At 37.5% G+C, this 21,481-nt stretch overlaps 1 protein-coding gene across 3 annotated transcripts; it reads left to right on the top strand.

Moving 5' to 3' along the window:
- Positions 1-556: 556 nt before the first annotated feature.
- ARMC1 (armadillo repeat containing 1) lies at positions 557-20,674 on the top strand. 3 transcript variants are annotated; one of them, XM_081322473.1, is made up of 7 exons: positions 557-679; positions 3,000-3,199; positions 5,967-6,058; positions 12,256-12,445; positions 17,545-17,661; positions 17,757-17,831; positions 18,506-20,674. In XM_081322473.1, the coding sequence occupies exons 2-7, from the start codon at positions 3,026-3,028 to the stop codon at positions 18,695-18,697; spliced, it is 840 nt and encodes a 279-aa protein (XP_081178599.1). In that variant the 5' UTR covers positions 557-679; positions 3,000-3,025; the 3' UTR covers positions 18,698-20,674. The 3 variants fall into 3 exon arrangements, with proteins under 3 accessions (XP_081178599.1, XP_081178598.1, XP_081178600.1); XM_081322472.1 differs by having other exon boundaries at positions 564-785; XM_081322474.1 differs by having other exon boundaries at positions 637-785; positions 3,003-3,199.
- Positions 20,675-21,481: the final 807 nt, after the last annotated feature.

Below are 21,481 nucleotides of genomic sequence, written 5' to 3'. Positions count from 1 at the left end.
CTACTACAAGCAACACTGTAGATGTTTATGTATAGCTTAAAGTACTGATCTTTAAGAAGGACTGTTCCCAATTAGATGTGCGCGGGATTGAAGTCTTAACCACATCCATGCCTTTCCTAAAGACCAAATGAATTTGTCTACTTCAAAGGTATAGTTACACCTATGCACTTATATATTCTTACTATGTATGATAGCAAAAAATTAAGATTATTTGGCTAAAACAGGAGCCACTAAACTCGGGGGGAAATGCCTTCCCCTTGCCTTCGAATAAGCCTCACTACAGAAGTCCACGAGCAAGCAAATGTCAGCGAAACGTTATTCATTCCCCCTGCAAAGAGCAAACGTAAATTGTAACCATCAGAAACTGAACTGAGCTTCTTGGGAGTTGTAGTTGTCGAAATGCCTCCTAAAATTGATTTCATTCTAACCCACAATGCCTCAGAACTCCTGACCCGGAATAAGCCAATCGGAGGGGAGGTCATAATAAGGCAAGCCACGAATGGAGAGGAGACGCCTTCGGTTGCAGCCAATCGCGTCTCGGGGATTGCAGTGGTGCCGGAGAGCGGCGATCGCCCGCCTCGCTGGGTGAATACTGCTGTGGCGGGCCGGCGATTCCAGTTCAGCTGACCTTCGCCGGGTGCCCGGAAGTTGCAAGCGGCTTCTCTGCCAGGGTCTCCGGGTATGCGAAGGTAGCAACAGCGGCGTTAGCCGATACGTGACTTGAAGTGGTTCTTCCGCCGTGGGGCGGGAGTAGCAAAGCGCCTCCCCTTCTGCGTCCAATGAAAGTGAGGGCGGTAATGGGGATCCCTGGACCTGGGAATGGGGCCGGAGGGGCAGGAAAGAGACGGGGAATTGAGGTGGGAGTGGATTAAAAGCGGACGGGAAAGAACGCAAAACAAAGATCTCGAATGCTGCTACTTCTTCGATCTCCGGAGTTCTTTTAGATCTCCAAATTATCATCCTGTCCAAGACTTAAGGATTTGCAATTACTTGTAGTGTCGCTCGATTTAGTCAGAAACTCTGTGGCAGTTGGTTCCTAGTTAGGTTTAGCATTACAGCTCAACTCAATCTTATTATGTTCAAACGGAAACCCAGGTTTTTTTTATGAGTGAGGTTGCAATCCTATTTACCTTCCTTAAAACCAGTGTAGTGATTTCATTGACACTATGTGATCCCTGTACGAGAGCTGCACTGCAAGAAAGTGCAAGGACCAGGCCAGGCAGCTGCCAGGAGTCTAGTTGAGTTACTGGCTTGTAAGCATGAAAAGCAAAAGAAAAGCTGTTTTAAGTTCAGTGTCCTAATTGGAATATGTGTTCCTAGAAGTAAGTCGCAGGCTACTTGTGGGTAAATATGCATATGTTTGGACTTTGGATTGGGATTTTATCTGAAGGCTGTAATTGTGTCTCTGGAAGTGCTAGTAAAATTGCTAGACTTCCAATTAAGTATCCATAGAACAGTATTTCAAATGCCAGTCTTACACATGCTTTCTTGAAGATCCTATTTCCCATAGTGGGATTTCTGTAGTTTAACCCCTAGGGATTCAGCAAACATCTGTAAATTTTTAAATGAAACTTCTTTATAATTTTTGTGTGAGCAGATTACTTGGCTTTAAATGTAGTTATAGTGAGAAGCCGTTGAGTACTTCTGTGATATTTCTGTAGCACTAAACACAGTTTGCTCATATGTTATTATATAACAGCACATTTAAATAATATTTCTTAGGTCTGATCCTAAGTACAAGTTTGCCAAGTAACTTCAATGGCATTGTATAGATTCCCAAAGCAGCTTATTGTGCTGTTTCCTTGTACCAGCATTGTAATGCATCCTATATAGGGAAAGTGCTCTGTTGCAAAAGTAGCTCTGTTTAATTAAAAATCTGCTATAAAATATTAGGTAGTGTGATAGTGTGGTTTAAATAGAGGAATACATCCATATTTTTGTTCAGTGATTTCAAATTCTTCACCTGCTTGGCACTCTTTCAGTTTGTTTTGGTGTGGAATTTCTGAATAAGAAATTGGGCCTACTCAAATGGGGATAGTCACTTCCCATTTAGAGGGTGCTTATTCTGCAGATAGTCCTCAACTTATGACCACAATTGACCCTAAATTTTCTGTTGCTGAGCGAGACACTTAAGTGAGTTTTGCCCCATTTCATGCCACAGTTGTTAAGTGAATCATGCAGTTAAGTTAGTAACATGGTTGTTAAGTGAATCTGATGTCTGTGTTGATTTTGCTTGTCAGACATTAGCAAAGGGGATCACATGACCCTGCAACCATCTAAACCAGGCATGGCAAACTTGCGCCATCACATGACGTTTCGTGATGTATCATGACTTTTTCCCCATTGCCAGCAATGGGGTGGGTGAGGTTTCGGTGTGATGCATCTGGCCCGTGGGCTGGCAGTTTGACATGCCTGATCTAAACTCAAACATTTCTGGGAATGTTGATTGCCAATATCTATGGGATTAACTGTGAAACTTGTAAGAATCCTCCAAAAATTCCAGTATTTGTGGAAGTGTAATATACTGATTGTCTTTCTAGCTTTTTATTTATTTCAAAATTGCTCCAAGCTGTGATTAAATTAAGAAGCCTACTTTATTATGTTTTGCAAATAATATACCAATTGAATAATGGATTATTTTAGCCATGTTTAGCTTTTGAAAAAAAAATCAATCCATAAGTGGTTAGCCTATATCTAATAAATATTCAAAATTTACTTTCTATGTTTATATGATGTTAACAAATAAAAAACTACAAGATTTATTTTCTGCATACATTAATCTTGTTAAGGTGTTTATATGGTCCTGTGCATTCTGATGGAGGACTTCACAATTTTAAAATCTCACACCTTGTTTTTTTCATCACGATCTAAGCAGTACAGTCTTCCTTCCTAAAGAATGAATTATATCAAATTGTGTTAAAACAGGATGCATTTTTGTTTTAGTAGTTATGAAATTACTTCATATCACTACAGTTATTAATAACAACTTCCTTTTGTAGTAGAATCTTATGTATGACAAGGAAAAATGAATACCTCAATGAATGTGGAGCCTGATGCACTCACCGTAGTAAACCAGCTGAGAGATCTGGCAGCTGATCCCCTGAATAGAAGAGCAATTGTCCAGGATCAGGGATGTCTACCAGGCCTTATATTATTTTTGGATCATCCCAACCCACCAGTTGTCCATTCAGCGTTACTTGTAAGTATTATTGGATAGCTCATCTTGTAGCATTAAGGGTTTCCGGAAGCTATGGAATCTAAAATGTAAGAATCTAAATGCATATTTGCTATCATGCATTTCCATGATTTCATTCAGGTATGGTGACTACACATGAGGAAAATTGCTTGAATTTGCGTTCTCTGGATGAGTTGCAACGTCCTGAGTAGAGCAAGTTAAATCCTTTATCCCACTGAGACATAGAAAGATAGCTGAAATGAAAATGATAGGAAAAATTATAGCATATTTAATATAGTTTATTGCTCATCTACCTATATGGTCATAGTGGTAACTATAAAAAAAATCTGCTTAGTGTTATGTAGTTAAAGCAACAAAGTTTTTTACAAGGCAAAGTAACATTTGGAAACCTGTATTTGCTCAGCATTTTGCAACTAAACTTATTTAATTCATTGTCACGTGAACTTTAATTCTTCTGCCTTGTCTTGGAAGTTTGTAGGACATCCATTTTATTCAAGGAGATGTTGTGGTATTTATAGACTTGTGTGATGGCTAGCCTTCACATTTTGCCAGAATAGATGTACATTGTGGTACATGTTTTGGACATTCCTTATAATCTGTTCATTTTCTTGCATGTTTTTCTGCTCAGAAATTCTGACCAGATGCTATCTACTACATGCAGGGGTCTACAAGTAGGCTTCACGTGTTTTAGAAAAATAAAAAGATTTTGTCCCTTGAAAAATATGGATGCATAATATAATGAAGCTTGCAAGCATAAAATCCAATGTGCTAGGGCCCATATCAGAAATCTAATTTCTGTATTGCATGTTGGCTATTTATTGTTCAGATCAGCGTGCGTCTAGATTTTTTTTACATTTTAGTATTTATTTTTAATCTACAGCACCATTTCTCTGCACTTTGTGTAATGTTGTTAATTCCAGAAAGAAACAGTATGCTGAGTGTATATGTATGCAAATTATTCTCAAGACGAATTATAGTATAATAATCCCTGAACAAGATTAAGGATACTCTGCTATTTGAAATACATAGATTTGTATCTAAAATATAACATATGGCCTACTTAATTCATAGCAAATGCAACTACCAAATGGTGTGTGTTAACACAGTTTGGTCATTTCTTTCAATAATACTCAAAAGTTTTAAATCTCTAGAGAAAAAGCTTGCTCCTGACATCTCCAGATTGTCTATATATTTTGGGTATTTCTTTGAACTTAAATGTAAGCCCTGATTATCCTTTAAGGCAAAAGCAAATCACTGCAGTTTAATTATGTTGTTTTGATATTCTGTTCATGAAGGATAGAAGCCTGCATGAAACTAGTATCAACAAATTAAACTGGCAAGTTCAGAAGTTTCAATACTTTGTCCAAGGTTACTTACTCCCTTTCTTGGGATTTTGTTTCCAAATGTTTTATTGAGGTGTATGTAACATAAGGTGTAATGAAAATAAAGATTAAGGAAAAAAAAGTGGGGGGGAGGAAGGAAATATGCAGGATTTTTTTTTAAAAAAAAGAGAAGGAAAAAGGTGTTGATTTCCAACTCCTATACAACACAATAAAATACTAACATAGCTGAAACCTCATCTTTTACATTACCTATTATTATAAGCCAGTTCTATAATTAGATATTAATTCTTCAGATTAAATTCTAAATTTCATTTTTCTATTTCAAGCATAAATAATCAAAAGCAGTTTCCCAATAGAAACAAGACCAAATAAAATCTCTTTGTTTTAACAGTTTACATTGTCATCTTAACCAAATCCATTTTTTTCTTTTTCCTCTGTTGTGGGAAGTGATGCGTAGTTCTATTTACTGGGTAGCAGTTATTAAGTGATGTCAAGTGTCACTAAGCAGACTCCCAAGTAAGGAACATGTACTTTGCATACGCATCAGTTGGTTTTGCGAGGGAAGTGATTATAATTTGTATATTGATAATGGTTGGAGAAACCAAGGCTGAAGTTAATCAGAAATTGGAAGGATCCTTTCCAGCCAATCTTTTTTCCAATCTTTTTTGAAATCCTCCAATGATGGAGCACTCACAACTTCAGGAAGTAGACTATTCCTTTGCTGTATGGTTTTTAATCAATAAAGCTTCCACCCATTGGTTCTTGTGCTACTCCTGGCTGCTCTGGAGAGTAATCCACATACTCTGCCCTGTGACATTCTTTCTGATATTGGAAGATTGGTATCACTTTCCTTTAGCTTGCTTTTCTTTAGCCTAGGCTTCAAGAGCCATGTTTTTTTAACCAGTTTTATAGGATTTAGCCTCCAAGTCTCTCACCATCTTTGCTCTTTTTCTCTGCACTCTTTCTAATTCCTTTCCATTTCATTATTGCATTTACCTAATTTGTGCTTTCAGAATATGCAAATCAAAATCCAATTATTTTTTAATATGTAGTTTCCCCAAATAGAGATTGTATACCTAACTGCATACATTAGGTGGAATGTCCATGAGTTTATTAAAATCCCAAGGGTAGCCAAACTTGGAAAAATGTGAAATTGAACATATCAGAATTGTCTGTTCTTATTTTATAGAGAGACAAACATTATTTTTAATAATTACCTGGCACATACATGCTAACATAGGTGAGATGGGCGATATAGAAACATGATGAATAAATAAACAAACAATATTTTAGCTTTATGTTGTAAGCATCAAATAACATATTTCCCAATCTTTTGAATTACTACAATGCATTGCTGAGAGGTGTGAAAGCAAATGCTGAGAATTCTTTTGTTGTGGTTTGTTCTTTGATCCATTTGTTTCTAATAGGCTCTACGTTATTTGGCGGAATGTCGGGCCAATAGAGAAAAGATGAAAAGTGAACTGGGAATGATGCTGAGTTTACAGACTGTCGTACAGAAGTAAGTATAGCATGTTTTCTGTGGTAAATGTACCTGCGTTGTCTTTTCCTTTAAAATTGCTTTCAAAGTCATATACTCAGCAATACAAAGGTAGTTGTTTTTGCTGATTCCATACAATGTGATCAATGAAACTCTTTTAAGGCAGCGATAATATTGATACCAATTCATTGGATATAAATTATAATGGGAGGCAAAAATAAGGAGAAATCACAGCGGCGAAGTTATAAATGAAGTTTAGCAACATTACTACAGTAAAGTTTCCAAAATGCAGGTGCTATGAAAAAAGGTATTCCCAGCAGAGTATTTTCAGAAAGATTTTGGTAGCTCAGAGGAAACTTGCTTATTGAAGACAGCTATGCGAATAGTGAAATCGTCAAGATGTTCCTAGAGTTTTGGATGAGGTATTATAGACATCAATCTTTTACTATAGTCATAGACCAGAATTAAAAATTAAAAAAGGCATTATAGTTAGTTCTTATTTACAATTGGAATTGGTACCAGAATTGCTATCGCTAAGTGATATGGCCATAAAGTACAGTTACTACCAGTAAGTAGTAATGTGGCTCATTAAGCGAGAACCTCACGTGATTGTGACATCCGATTTCCTGCAGGGTTCCTCACTGACTTTGTAGGAAGCCAGCAGGGAACGTTGGGAATTGTTATTATATGACTGCAGGTACAGTGCACTGGCTGGAACTATGAGGACCTGTCATAAGTACCATTCATTCAATGCCACTGTAACTTTGAATAGTCGTTGAATGATTGGTGATAACCTGAAAACTGCTGTGTGGAGATCCTAAGAGACAGAAAGTGAGTCTCACTATATCCCAAGTACAGGTTTCATCAATCAATCCCAGTGCTGCCAATCTTAAGGGAGTCTCACATTATAGTCCAAAGCTAAATGTTGCTAAAACGTACTAAATTGCAGATTTTGTGCAGTTGTTTTGGCTTATTTTGTGTTAATCAGATAAGTAATCCATGAGTAGCTGAAGGTCAACATTTGTAGCTCGTTTGATAATCTTAAGGAATTTTACAATGTCTTTTTTATATTTTACAATTTAGGGGGATTTTGATAGCTAGGAACTTTTGATGGAAATTGGCAAATTAATGAAAGCCGAACTCTAATTATTTAGCTAGAACAGGGGTGTCAAACTCAATTTCATTGAGGGCTGCATCAGCATTGTGGTTGCCATTGGGGGGCTGGGTGGGTGGGGCTAGCATGGGCGTGGCTTACTGAGTGGGGTGTGGCCAGCTTGACATCACTCACGTCGGCACCTGTGCAGGTCTGGGCAGGACTGGGGCAGATCTGAGGGTCTCCGGCGGAAGGTGGGGTGGGACCGGGGCGAGCACCGGGGCATGGTCCATTGGAGGAGCTCACTGAGCCTCAGGCTGTGCACGGGGCCCCTGGACGGTGGCATGGACTGCCCAGCGCCCCAGGCAGCGGAGATCAAGAGCCCAGCCCGGCCCTTGAGCTCCCATGGCACCAGGGCCCCACAGCCCTGCCTAGCCTAGCCGCACTTCCCCAAGGGGGCGCCCACCTGCGCTTACCTCCTCCTCAAGGCTGCTGCTGCTGTGCTCCCTCTCCTTGGCCAGGTTGCTCATGGTGGGTACAGGAGGACAAAGTGCATGGGTCAAAGGGAGGTCCACTCCCTCTCCATGCAAGGAGACCTGGCTTTGTAACCAAAGCATCCTCAGCAATAGGATGGGAGACCACCAGGGGATGGTGAAAGGGCAACAGGGCTGCTGGTGGCCAAGTGCTAAAGCAGGACTTTCCTCAGATCCTCCCTCCCTCTTATTCCAATCTCCTTCCTTCCTTCCTTTCTTCCTCCCTCCCCTCCTTCCCTGCCTCTCTCCTTTTCATTCCCATCTCCTTCCTTCCCTTTCTTTCTTCCTGTTTCCCTTCCCTCCTTCCTTCCCTCCCTCCCTCTCTCTGTGCCCAGGAAGGGATGAGGGGAGGGGGAGAGGTTGGCAGCACTTCTCTCAAAGAGTAAGAGTGTTGGAAGAGACCTTTGAGGTCTTTTGTCCAAGCCCCTGTTCAAGCAGGGGACCTATACCATTCCAGACAATGGGATATCCAATCTCTACTTAAAAGCCTCCAGTGATGGAGCATCCACAACTTCTGAAGGCAAGCCTTTTCACTGGTTAGTTGTTTTCACAAGTCCTTAGTTCTAGGCTGGTTTTCCTCTTGATTAGTTTCCATTTATTATTGCTTTCTGATGCTTTGGAAAATAGGTCGACCCCTTCTTCTCTGTGGCAGCCCATCAAATATTGGAACGCTGCTATTATATCACCACCTCTAGTCCTTTACACTAAGCTAGACGTACCCAATTCCCACAAACATTTGTCATATGTTTTAGCCTCCAGCTCCCTAATCATCTTTGTTTGCCATCCATTTAGACCAGATGGTCTCCCTGGTTTGGTTTATAGAACAGTGGCCACGAGCAGAGCCTTCTCAGAGGCAGCACCCCAATTATAGAACTTTCTCCCAAGGAAAATATGAACAGTGCATCCCTCACCCCTTTAGAGGCAACTCCAAACACACTGTTCAGCCAGGCATATGTAGAATAACAACACATTTTATGGTCAAACAGCACTAAGTAAATTACTACTAATATTTTTCTTTCTTAAAATACACACTTAATATTGTTTTAAGGAGTGCTAGTGATGCTTTGCAATAGTTGTCTTTGAGAGTTTTCTTGTAAACCACCCTGGATTTCTCAGAAACTTTAATTTCAGATTAGATGTTGATTTAGTAAATTAGGCAGAAGAAACAAATGTTTACATACATCTAAATCCCACAGACCTACTGCCTCCTAGGCGCATACTGCAGAGAAAATAAGGCATTGCATTTCTAGCCAGCGTAGCCACAGGATGATGGGGACTGTGGTCCATGGCTCTCTCTCTGTCTCTCTCTCTCTGTCTCTCACTCACTCACACACACACACACACACACACACACAGAGAGAGAGAGAGAGAGAGAGAGAGAGAGAGAGAGAGAGAGAGAGAGAGAGAGAGAGAGAGACAGACAGACAGACAGACAGACAGACAGACAGAGAGAGAGACAGAGAGAGAGAGAGACAGAGAGAAACCCTGAATGGAGCAGGAGGAGGTTAAAAAAAAGAAGGGGGGAGAAAGGTGGAAGATCCCCTTTTTTGTAACACGGCTTTCTCCTCCTCCTCCCCTCCTGGCTATCTCTGCTGTCTCTGCCTCTCTGTCTCCCTCCCCCCCTCTCTCTCTCTTACACACACACACACACACACACACACACACCACACACACACACACACAGAGAGAGAGAGAGAGAGAGACAGAGACACAGAGACACAGAGACACAGAGACAGAGACCCTTCCTGCTTTCTCCTTCTCACCCTTTCTCTCCAGCCACCACAGAGTTCCAGGCTGCGGCTCTGCATGACTGCTGTGTTCCCCTCTCCGGCCCTAACGTGGTGGAGAAGGCAACTGGGAGCCAGCAGCCGCGTGCTCACATCTCTGCGCCTTTCATCCCACAGGCTGGGTGTGCCCTGGGGTGCTAGGCAAGCGAGGAAAGGCGTGGCAAAGCAGAGCCGGAGGAGGAAAAGCCCTGCAAAATGGGGCAAGACATGGGGAGGCTAGCCTGGCAAAGCAGAGCCACACGTGGAGAAGCCCGGCAAAGTGGGGCGTGGCTGGATGTGACGGGGTTAAGCTGGGAGGGGCGGGGTGGGCTGAGACAAATGAGCTGTAGCTGCTGCTGCACACCACCAGCCCCTGACCGCTCACCATTTCTGTGTACATGCGCCAGGGCGCCCAGTTGGGTTGCGGTGGGCCAGGGCTGGGGCAGCGGGGGCTGCTCCCTTGCCATTTCTGGGACAGCCCTCGGGGGCCAAATCTGGACCCTCCCTGGGCCTTGTGTTTGACATGTCTCAGCTAGAAGCACTTTTTATTCCATAGTTGTCTACTTTTGCCAGGATATGTTGAATTAAATCCAGCACAGATTTTCCCAATTTATTAGTTGCCTAAAATAATCAGCTAAATTAATATGTATTTAATTGCACAAGAATCCCTTGCAGGTATGTATCTCCCTTACCCACACTTCTGTAAACCTAACCATTTCCATCACTTTTAATTTAATACAGCTTTAATTGCTTGTAGTTCCCATTAGAAAAGTTTAAACTGATTATCTTAAGTTGCCAGAAGCAAGGGGAGAATGATATCCTTCAATATGGTAATACTATGAATCCAGAATTCCTTGATTATAATTGAGTAAAATATTTTATCCACTGTGGCTATTATTCAATTTAACAGAGGATGATGAGGCAGAAGAGGTCACTGCCAATGGATAGTAAGAATCTTATTTTGAATCCATAAATTGGATTTTGTATTTTCTTCCTGATGGTCATGTGCAAATTTCTCATATGATGGTGAGAGAAATAGAAGTGTGACTCAACCCAGTTCTAAGTCTGGATTGTTAAAATTATAGTAGGTTGAACCATAAGTACCTTGGTTTACATACAGTTAATGGTAAGCAGTAAGAAAAGAGTTAACACATTCTTTGATCTTGACTTTATGGAATTCTTCAAAATTGTGAACATTTTATACATTAATCATTGCGGTAGAAAGGACATGGATGCAGACTGTATAGTGCAATATGTTGTTTAGGACTATAGCTTTAGTTTAATTTTAATGTTCTTAAATAAAAGGCAATGATGCCATCTGCTGTGCCTAATTGGAACATGCCTAAATAATTTTTTGGAAATATAGTTCAAATTTTGTTATGCAATTAAAACTAATACATTGGGGAACAAAACAAATAATGCAGTCAATGTCTATTTGTTTAATAAGAAAATACCTAGATTGACAGAAGGGAATAATCAAATAAGTTATTAATCATAATAAAACTCATAAAATACTTATAATCCCCCAACTGAAATTTTCTAGGAACTGATAATATTTTCATAACTGTGTTACATAAAGGTGCCATTCCAGAAATGTGGAGAAGAGTTAAAATTATTGTACCAAAGCAGTAGTGTCCTGATTAAACTAAAATAAGCCTCTAAATATTATTACACCATTTTCAGCAACATTGGATTGCTATTTCTCCATTTTGTGGGATGCATGTGTGCTGAAATGTATTCATTACCCTTGTGATTTTGTGTTTCTCTGCCAGAGTATCCCTGAAACTATAAAACATCTGTTAAATGTTGCTTTGGACAAAGAGTGCATATATACCTACAGAAAATATACAGAGACCCATATTTCAAAACTACACCCATCTTTATACTGATATCCTTCAATAATATTCATCTTTTCTTTCTAAGAGCAATTTCTTCCCATTTTTGAGGCACCTTTATTTAACATAATACCTCCTGAAAGAAAATCCAAGTAAGGTTTGATTATTTTATTCCAAGGCTAAGTACTTCTTGCTTTAACATATTTTGTTATATGACTTTACTCTGGATGGGAGCAACATAGTATTTCTTCCACACCTTTTTTCCTTATGTCCAGTTCCCCAGATTATCAGATCAGTCATGCTTTTAGATTTAGATTTATTCTTTCCCACATATACATATAATACACTTGTGGTTAGACCCTGTGTTAAACAAATATTTCTCCCCTAAACAGACATTTAAAGAGTCATATTTCTAATTCATTGTTGGGTGTCTCAATGGCTCAATGTCCTTTTTGAATTCTCTCATCTGATTGTCACTCATGCGTTCAATGTCAGCTTCTCCTTGTACTTCATTCATTCAGAATATTGCACATTCTCCCCCCCCCCCCCCAATTTCATCTCTGGTTTTTCCATTACTACTATTCACTGGAGAATGTCATGTGACTACCACAAATATATGATTTTTTTAATATATATACATACAATAACTAGCTCAGTGTTTCTCAACCTCATACATTAAGGTGTCTGGACTTCATCTCCCAATAAATCATTTAAGCCAACATCCATAATTAATTATTAATAATGTTAAAATAAGACACCAAAATCTTTCTGGAATAACTCTGTCATCTTCTGGAAAATATTTAGGGAAGGAATCTTATTGTAAGGGAGGTTGCTTTGTAAAATTGATAGCCAAGACTGAAAAACAGTCTTAGGATCTATAGTTCTATTTACATTAAAAAAAACAAGCAGCTGTCTTTTCTGGGAGAATTGTAAAAGAAATTGGGTTAAGAAAACCTATAATCTAAATAAATCTGATTTTTCTTTGCCTTAGGACCACAACACCCGGGGAAACAAAACTATTAGCTTCTGAAATCTATGATATTCTTCAGTCTTCCAATATGTCTGACATGGACAATGTGAATGAAATGAATTCTCGACGTCGAAAAGCTCAGTTTTTTCTTGGAAGTACAAATAAACGTGCTAAAACAGTAGTTTTACACATAGATGGCCTTGATGATTCGGTAAGAAATTCATATATATTTTGGAATTTATAACTCACACTGAAATATGAAAATGAAAACAATTGTTTTCTGTAAACATATTCTCTGTGTGTAAATTAGATGTGATGTGTAAATAAATGTAAATATAAATAATCTGTATTAAGTCTGTTTTCAAATCCCTTGGGTGTGACTTATTACCTAGAACTGTAATGAACATTTCAGGAATAACTTTACATTTTCCAAGAAACTAACCACAGAAATGTCTCTGGATATATAACCTTATTGATCTATGTTCAGCCACTTTAGGACCTGGAAGTAAGTAAAAGACTTGGATAAAAAATTGAGCATATGCAGTTAAAATGGGAATCTATAGGAAAATAGGTGAAGTAGGCCGACCAGCCTGCTGATCTGTCATCTGGCTGCCTACACGTTCTTCCAGAATATTCTTTTCAGGTCCATGTTCTGATTTCCAATCTCTCCAATACCAATAGGCTCTTATATAAAATGTAACTTGGTGGTTCCTAATACAAAATCATAGAAAAATAAACTATAAATCACATAATCTAAAAAAAGTTACTATGATGGCCCAGGCCCACAAAATTCTTGGTTATTTTAATTTTGATGACCATTTCTACCAATTTATCTGGGATAAATAAAGCTGACTAAGTTATTATCCTGATCCCTCTTGGTCTCTTTTAAAAATTAGTGTCATATTTGATACCTTCCAATCTTCTGGTATCCTCACTAATAAAGCCGGTGGGTGATAATCTGAGTAATAATCAGCATGCACAGTGTTGGAAGTATGAATGTGACCATATCTGATTTCAATTGATCCAAATTGTTGAAAAAGGTTGATTTCAATTACAAATCATTCTAAAAAAGGTTTCTTCACATCTGCAGAAGCATTCAATTTGTTTGAATAGATTAAAAGCAACTCATGTATTTAATAATTCAGCTTTCTAAGCTGGTGCAGTGATTTGACTGAATCTTCAAATCAACTATTTGCTCAGACCTAGTATGGACTCAGCCCTATACTTCCAGAATTACACTTCTCTTGGCTTTCTTTCTCCTTTTTTCATTAAGACAAATCTAATTAGTTCCCGTAAATTTGTCCATGTTATGGCAATTAACTTGGTTGTTTATGTGTTTGCCTATTGGTATGTCTTAAATGTTTCTAAAAACTAAGAAAATTACGGTGGAGTCATTTCTGCTCCCTGAACTTGATTGTTTGCTTGCAGACATTTCATTACCCAACTAGTAAAGCCCAAACTCACTTTCACTGATGCTGTTACCTTAATTGGATAATAAAATGTCTGGAAGCAAACAGTCAAGCTCAAGAGAGCACCAAGGACTCCAGAGCTCAACTTTGAGCTCTGATATATTCTCTTGAATTGCAAGAAAATACTACCAAGTTTTCATTTGTTTGCCAGTTTAAATACACGTTGTTTTTAAAAATGATCTGGGGTCAGCATAACTTAGGGTTTCCTGTGCATTCTCCTGAGAAGACCTTGTGCAGATGTTTGCAATTTTACTTTTCAGATTAAGGTGAGAGTGATTGCTTCTTACAGACATAAATTGCTTCCAATAGCATCTAAAAAGACATGCAACTAGGTGTTATTCAAAAGCTTCCTTCCTCCCTCCCTCCCTCATTTACAGATAGTAAAATAATGTAGTCTATATTGCCTGTTAAAAAGAAAATAAGGGGCAAGGATCTTACGAGAATTGCTATAGCAGCTCACCATCATACTCCCCAAAGGCTTTTTCAGCATATTAGTATACTCGTAAAAAGTAAAATATGCATAAGAGGTTTTGGCAAATATTCTCAGAACATTCAGTTCACTTCTGTTTGTAAAGATGAATGAAAAAGACTTCAGTTGCTGCTACTGTCTGAAACTGTAGTCAGAACATTTAGCAATTCTGAGTTTCTGGAGGTTTTTTTTTAATGTGAATAGGTCAATCAAATGTTACTAATGATTTCACAATGTTTTTCTAAAAAAATACAAATGATGATTATTATTTTGCTACAACCTTTGCTTCCATTAAGATTAGCAGTTGAAGGTTTAAAATGATTTAGTATTGTTTTGTTTCCAGAATTTCTAAAGTAAAATAAGCTGTATTTTTTCTAAAAGTCATTTCATTTCGGAACCAATTCAGTTATTTAAAGCTTTCTGTGTATCTAATATATATTTTAGTGTATAAAGAGAAAATTTTGTCAGCACTTCTTAGTTTTTCTACAAGTTATTTTCCCTTTGCAAAAGTTACTTTTTCTTTTTCATAAATATTGACTTCTGATTAGGAGAAATAATACAGAAAGGAAAGGAACCCTGAATTTAAGATGATCTCAGACAACCCCCCCCCCCAAAGAAAGATTACACATAAAAAATTGAAATATCCTTTCAATGCCCAGGTTCCCCATCTTGTACCTCTAGATTGTCAACTCCAGTAGACACTAATCCTGGAGATTCTCCCCTCACCAACCCACATGCTCCAAATATATATACATGACACATAGATACAGGGCATGCATATATTTATGTTTATAGCATAGTATATTTTGGGAGAATGAAGAACAAGGACTTTGATGCTTACTTATATCAAACCACTCCCTTATTTAATTATCTGAACCATGATTAAAACAATTCAGCAATTTCTATTGCAGGAATAAAGATCAGGTCAGCATGGTCCCCATCCTCTATAGTAAACTTACTGGAAGCATTATTTTCCCTTTAAATAAATATTTCTCTGTAAAAACTGAATCTGTCAAAGCTTGATGCAGAAGGCCTATGAATGACATAAGCTAACATACAAGTTGCTATGTTTCAGACACAAGAATATTTGTGTAAATTTTGAGCTGTGCATAAAATTGGCTATACTGATGCACTTCGCTGACATCTCTGTTGATGTTCATTAAAGTTCCTGAAGTTTGCTGTTTAGTACTTGTGCTTGGACTAATTATGCCCACTTTAAGAGGCATCTTAATTACTCTGTGGTGAGAGACTAAAATAATTAAAGCATGCTTTATAGACTTTATTTTATGTAATGATCAAGCTTCTCTATTTTCAATAGTAGTTTTAAAAAAGTATAATTGCAAAGATAATTAATAAAAACAAAGAAAAAATAGAAGGTTCAGAAGAAAAACTAGAAAAAAAGAAAAAAAGTAAAAAAAATAAGGCAAAGAAGACAAGTATATAAAGAAATGACTTCCTCATCACAAATATAAACAATATCAGTAACTTACCACCTTCTTTTAAAATACAACAAATAAATCCTTCTTTCTATATCCCCTCTCTTCTCTATAAACAAATCCTTAAGGTCTCCTCGTTACCAGAGATAACATCTTACCTGTTTTAACTTTAATCAAATACACCAATTTTATAGTCCTTTTAACAAAGTTGATCATACAATTTGATTTCTTCTTATGTTTTTCTTTGTCCCTTCTCAAAATTCTTGGAAGTTTAAATGACTCTTTTGTAGGAATTTAGGAAAATTATCCAGGTCATTTGTACATCTCTTAATTACTAAAACATCAGCTATTTTCTTTTGTATGTCCAATGTAGAGCAGTGATTAGAATGCAGTATTGCAGACTAACTCTGCCCACAGCCAGGAATTCGATCCTGACTGGCTCAAAGTTGACTTAGCCTTCCACCCTTCCAAGATCAGTAAAAAGAGGATCCAGATTGTTGGGGGCAACATGCTGATTCTGTAAACCCCTTAGAGAGGGCTGTAAAGCACTATGAAGTAGTATTGCTAAGTGCTATTGCTACATTTCCCCATCATTTTTGTAGGCTGCCATTTTAAAATCTACTTTCAAATTACTCTCAATCTTGTCAAGGAAAATGTTTTCTTCTCCTATAACATTTAACAAACACATAGAGGCAGATACTTTTAAAATTAACTTCTGGGTCATTGTTCAAAAAATATCCTTCAATATGTCCAATGTTAAAATAATTTATTTCATTCTGTATTAGTAAGTCAAATTTATGTGTTCTTCTCCTTTAATTCTGGTGCCCTCTAGTATCCAACTTTCAAGTCTCATCCTATCATTTTTTTTAAAAAAAAATCAAAATAAAAGCATTTCTGGAAGGATTTTTATAATAATTTTAAAATTGATTTCAAATTCGTCTGGACCATCAGTCTGTTTGTAACTTTCCAAAATTAAATTCTACTGACACTTTTGCTGTTTATTGTACATACATACATACATACATAGACACCTTAAACTTCCCCCCCCATTAAATATTGAAGAAAACGCATCCGTTTTTTTCAGCCTTATCAATCCAAACAGTTAATGAACAATTTCTGAAAGTGATTAGAAAAGGAAGTATGTGAAACCAGTATCCTTTTGAAGGTACCAATTATGGTTTAAGTAACATAGGTTATTTTCTCATCTTCCATATATGCTAACCTGTCCGAGAAGAGCAACACTTTGCGGCACTTTTCGGTGATTTGAAGGACAGGGAAGGGATTGCGAAGAGCTGGTCTACTGGCTGGCTTTTCATTCCACTGCAGCCGTTTCTTCCTCAGAAGTCCCTAAAAAAGATTAAAGCATGCTGGGGCAATTTAGAGTTGGTGAAACGAGCATGGGTTACTGTTGTGTTGTTGCCTAGAAGAGGCCCTGCCACTTGCTTAAAAGCATAAGATGTGCTTGTGATTTTATAAGCAGGCATTGTCAGTTGACATCAGAATTGAATTGTGTAGTGCAGTGATGTTCCTGAGCTGCCACAGTTAAGGAAGCTGAAGAATGTAACAGCTGCTTTGATGCATTCAGTCAGTATGGATACAAGATGTCTGATAAATAGCAACTTAAAACTAACTGCTCATCAGGGAGGATTTCAGTCAGTCAGAACTAAATCACAAGAGACTGTTTAGCTGATCATAACAAAGAAAAGCTGCTTTGCTTTTCAGCACTTTCCATCGTTATTCATAGTTGATTTCTCCCTAGTTTGCCTTCAGATTGTAAGCAGAAATGTTACCTTTTTATTTCAATACAGCCAAATGCAAACATTCCCTTCTTTTTGTTTAAAAATGTTCCACTTGTACAGCATCACATGCACGTATGCGTTAACTTCATGTTATTTACTTAGTATTGGCCCATTAAATGCATCTCTTTAATTTCCAGTCACGGAGGAACCTGTGCGAAGAAGCCTTACTTAAAATTAAAGGGGTCATCAGCTTTACATTTCAAATGGCAATTCAAAGATGTGTTGTCAGAATCAGATCAGATTTAAAAGCAGAGGTAAGTGTTCCCAATGGTTTACTTTCATTATTTTCAGCTTCAGGTAGATACTTTTTAAAATCCTGTTCTACTTATTGTTTTCCATGTTTGTGCAGGCACTGGCCACAGCAATAGCATCAACCAAAGTTATGAAAGCTCAGCAAGTTGTAAAAAGTGAAAGTGGAGAAGAGGTGAGAGAACTGCCCACCCTATAAAAGTAAATTGTTAAAAATATTGGCACTAAGATAACAGCAGCAACAATAATTGTAATCTTTTCATCTGATACAACAATATTCACCATATATACACGAGAATATAGGCAGATAAATTTTCCAATCTGCTTTGAGCACCAATATCTGCATAATTGTGCAACAGTATATGCGGATAAGAAAAGCTTCAGGAGTGGAATTTTCCATGCCATCTATGTTTGGATAGTCTAGTACAGGGGTAGGCAACCTCGGCTCTTTTATGACTCATGGACTTCAACTCCCAGAGTTCCTGAGTCAGCTGACTCAGGAATTCTGGGAGTTGAAGTCCATGAGTCATGAAAGAGCCGAGGTTGCCTACCCCTGGTCTAGTAGAACTCATTTTTATTTTTTATTTTATTTTAATTCCATTTATATCCCGCCCTTCTCTGAAGACTCAGGGCGGCTTACAAGCTTAGCAGTGACCTTGAAGAGGGGAAAAAAATGTGTTTCAGCTTTTTTTTTTTAAAAAAGCTTTAAAAAGTCATTTTTATCCTTTCTACTGCTAGAAGTTAAATTATCTAAAAATGATTGCAGAAATAAATGTAGCTGAAAAGCAAAAGCAGATTTTGTGTGATGTTCCATGATGCATGTTTAACACCGTGTTCCATTTTATGCAGATGTTGGTTCCTTTCCAAGATACTCCAGTAGAAGTGGAGCAAAATACTGACCTCCCTGAATACTTGCCAGAAGATGAAAGTCCTTCAAAGGAGCAAGACAAAGCCGTGTCCCGTGTTGGATCACACCCAGAAGGGGCAGCCAGTTGGCTGAGCACAGCTGCGAATTTTCTTTCCAGGTCCTTCTATTGGTGACTTTGAATCAAGGCTAAAGGACTGTGCCAACCAACAGGGGGTAGTTTTTCCATTATTTTGGCGAACTGCCAAGTGCAATTTGCAATAAGTTATCGTAACAGATTTTTTAGACTACACAAAATATATACTGTGTTTTACATTTTATTGGACATTTTGGCCTTTGGAGCAGTCAGAAGATGGAAGCCTCAAATCAACGTTGGTTCATTCCCTCCCCCCACTTAATGTTTTATTTCCTAATTTTTTTAATGTGGGTCCATGATCAAACATTTTTGAATTTATGAAGCTTTAAGTTAACAGTTATAAATATATGCAGAGCCCACTCAATGTCAATGTCAGGACATACGTGCAAAGAAATTGTTAGATCTGATTTTACAAAATGAAAATGCCTTTTTTTCTTTTTTTTAGCCTTATTTCAGATTATATATTTCAATTAGATGGCTCTAGAAGGAAAAAAAAAGACAGATTTGTTCAACTTTTTTCAGTGCCAGTGTGACATGCTCTATTTGTAGGAATGTAAGAAGACTTGAACTTTAAACTTGGGAGCTTTGTTTTTTTAATTGTCAGCCGATAACCACTTTCAATATGAACGTTTTAGTAAAAAGAGGTTAAGAAAGAAATGCATGTATATTTATACAGATTATAAATAATCTGCTGTAAAAAATGCTTCTGATGAAGGCTGTGACTTCCAAGTATGACAAGACACTATTGATTGGAATGTAGGTCATTGCTTTTCACAAACTTCAATCTGTTCCCATAATGTTTTGTCTGTAGTCAGAAGTGTGGTGATTGAGTTGAAAACAAGCTTTGAGTGAGAGCTGAACATGTAAGATTATTATGGAGAAGGGATAAGGAACTGGATGCTGAATATGCCATTGTGCCCTGTCTATGTTTTAAACATTTTGGCTTGATGGAAACCATATGTTATTCCTATTGCCTTTTAAAGAAGCTGCTGTCCTGTGTCAATAGGGCTGATATTTGGAGCTGTATGACAGTTTATGTCATGTCAGAGCCAGGAGCAGGGCAAAACTAGTGCCTGATAGCTAGGATTTGAGGGGCATCCTTGAAAATACGAAGAGTCCCTAAAAGTGCACTGTAGCTAGTCTGTCAAAACCCCATACTTGGACAACATCATCTTCTGGTATTGTAGCTCATTAAAGAAGTTCCAAAGCACTTGGATCTTGTCTTTTAGTTCCCAATAATGATAAAGCAAGTGCTGTTTCAGTAGGCAAGATGTGGAGAACAACAATTAGATTATTGAAATTTTGGCTGAGATTTTTCTCAGTTTGTTAGAACAACTGCTACTTTGCACCACAGGAGTGTAGCTGAGGAATTGCAGTGCTGTTCAAAATTAAGTCCTTTATGAATCATTTTGTGCTACAGTTGTGACAGATACTGACCTTTTTGAGGCAAAGCTTTATCCTTTGGAAGACCTTATATTTGTCTTGCACAATAGCAGCAATTAAGTAGCATCATGAAATTCTCATTTAAAGGAAAATAATGTGCAAGAGAGAAGGAATATTCCAAAAATAATTTAAAGTTCACCTGAATGCAGTGTCCTTTTAAGATGAGCTTACTTTCAGATTGGATTATTTTCTTTTTTTATCATATCTAGTTTATTTGGTTAAAGTTTACACACAGAATACAAACTTTCTAAGGCATGTATTATAATCAATATGTATTACAAAGCATATTGCTGTCTAGAATGTTACAATACCAAATGTGTTTGCAAAGATCTCTGCTGTGTAACCATGAATGCAATGTTTACTTTTTATTTTAACATCTTTTCTCTACATTTTGCATTGCCGCACATCCTCTTTACTACATGACACATCTCTGGATATTAGTGATTCTATACTAGTAAATATTAAAACGTGTATTTGGTTTATAGGTATGCTTTTTTTGGTCAGTATTGCAGCTGTCCCAGTTAATGTATCTGTAAAACAGATTTTGAAAAACTGTAAAATAAAAGTGTAATATAATGAATTGGCATCCTTCTGCCTTTCATAAAAGATTTTTTCTAGCCTTTTTGAAGCATGAAGTTCAAAATTCGTTAGAAGATGACAGTTTGTTTGCATAGGGAGAGCAGGATTTTTTGTAAGTGCGGTTGCATTGTGAATGTACACTGGTTGCTCACAAAAATAAAAAATAAAAACATATTTTTTCAGGGAAGCAAAGTTCAAGCTGCTGTGGCCATGAATAAAACTTAAACTGCTTGTTAGCAGAAACAGAATATGGAATGCTTCAACCTCAAAATGCCCTATTTCATCTTGCTGGAAGTGTCTTGAATCGAGAATAGCTGTTCTGATTTAATGGAAGAAGTATGACCTTGAAACTGACTATTTTAATTGTACCAAGAGTGAATTATTCTATTATTTTCAAAACTGAACCAATTCTGGTAAAGTTGGAACAAGACAGTTCAGCGAGACAGTGTTATAATCTTGAAATATTTTAGACATATCAAATCTTACGCAACAATGGGATGTTTCCTCTTTGGAGGAGTCATTTGTAATCCTCCCCAGCAGGAGAAGAAAGACAGACCTGCTTCACACCTTATCTAATAATTTTCTCCTCCCCCAGCATGTAAGTAAAATGGCCACTTAAAATGCAAAGATTAATTTCTAAATATAGGTCTCTGAAATCAGTGCCCTTCAAATGTGGGCAGTGCATGTTAATGAAATTTTATATAAAATAAAACCTCAGGATATTGACAGAAAGTTTTATATTTTATATATTGCTGAGCCAACTGAAGCATGTTGCTGTCTATATTATGGAGCCACTATAGAA

This window comes from Vipera berus (assembly GCF_964194415.1).
Source record: "Vipera berus genome assembly, chromosome: 3".
In the NCBI taxonomy this organism is placed as follows: Eukaryota; Metazoa; Chordata; class Lepidosauria; order Squamata; family Viperidae; genus Vipera; species Vipera berus.
Note: the sequence above shows the minus strand (reverse complement) of the source record. Positions and strands in the feature narration are given on the sequence as shown.

What these genes read in the sequence shown, in the direction of transcription:
- ARMC1 (XM_081322473.1), top strand. Translation starts at nt 3,026, where the DNA reads ATGAATACCTCAATGAATGTGGAGCCTGATGCACTCACCGTAGTAAAC. An exon ending in TTACAGACTGTCGTACAGAA is followed by an intron (nt 6,059 to 12,255) that starts GTAAGTATAGCA and finishes TCTTTGCCTTAG; the next exon opens with GACCACAACACCCGGGGAAA. An exon ending in AAAGTGAAAGTGGAGAAGAG is followed by an intron (nt 17,832 to 18,505) that starts GTGAGAGAACTG and finishes CATTTTATGCAG; the next exon opens with ATGTTGGTTCCTTTCCAAGA.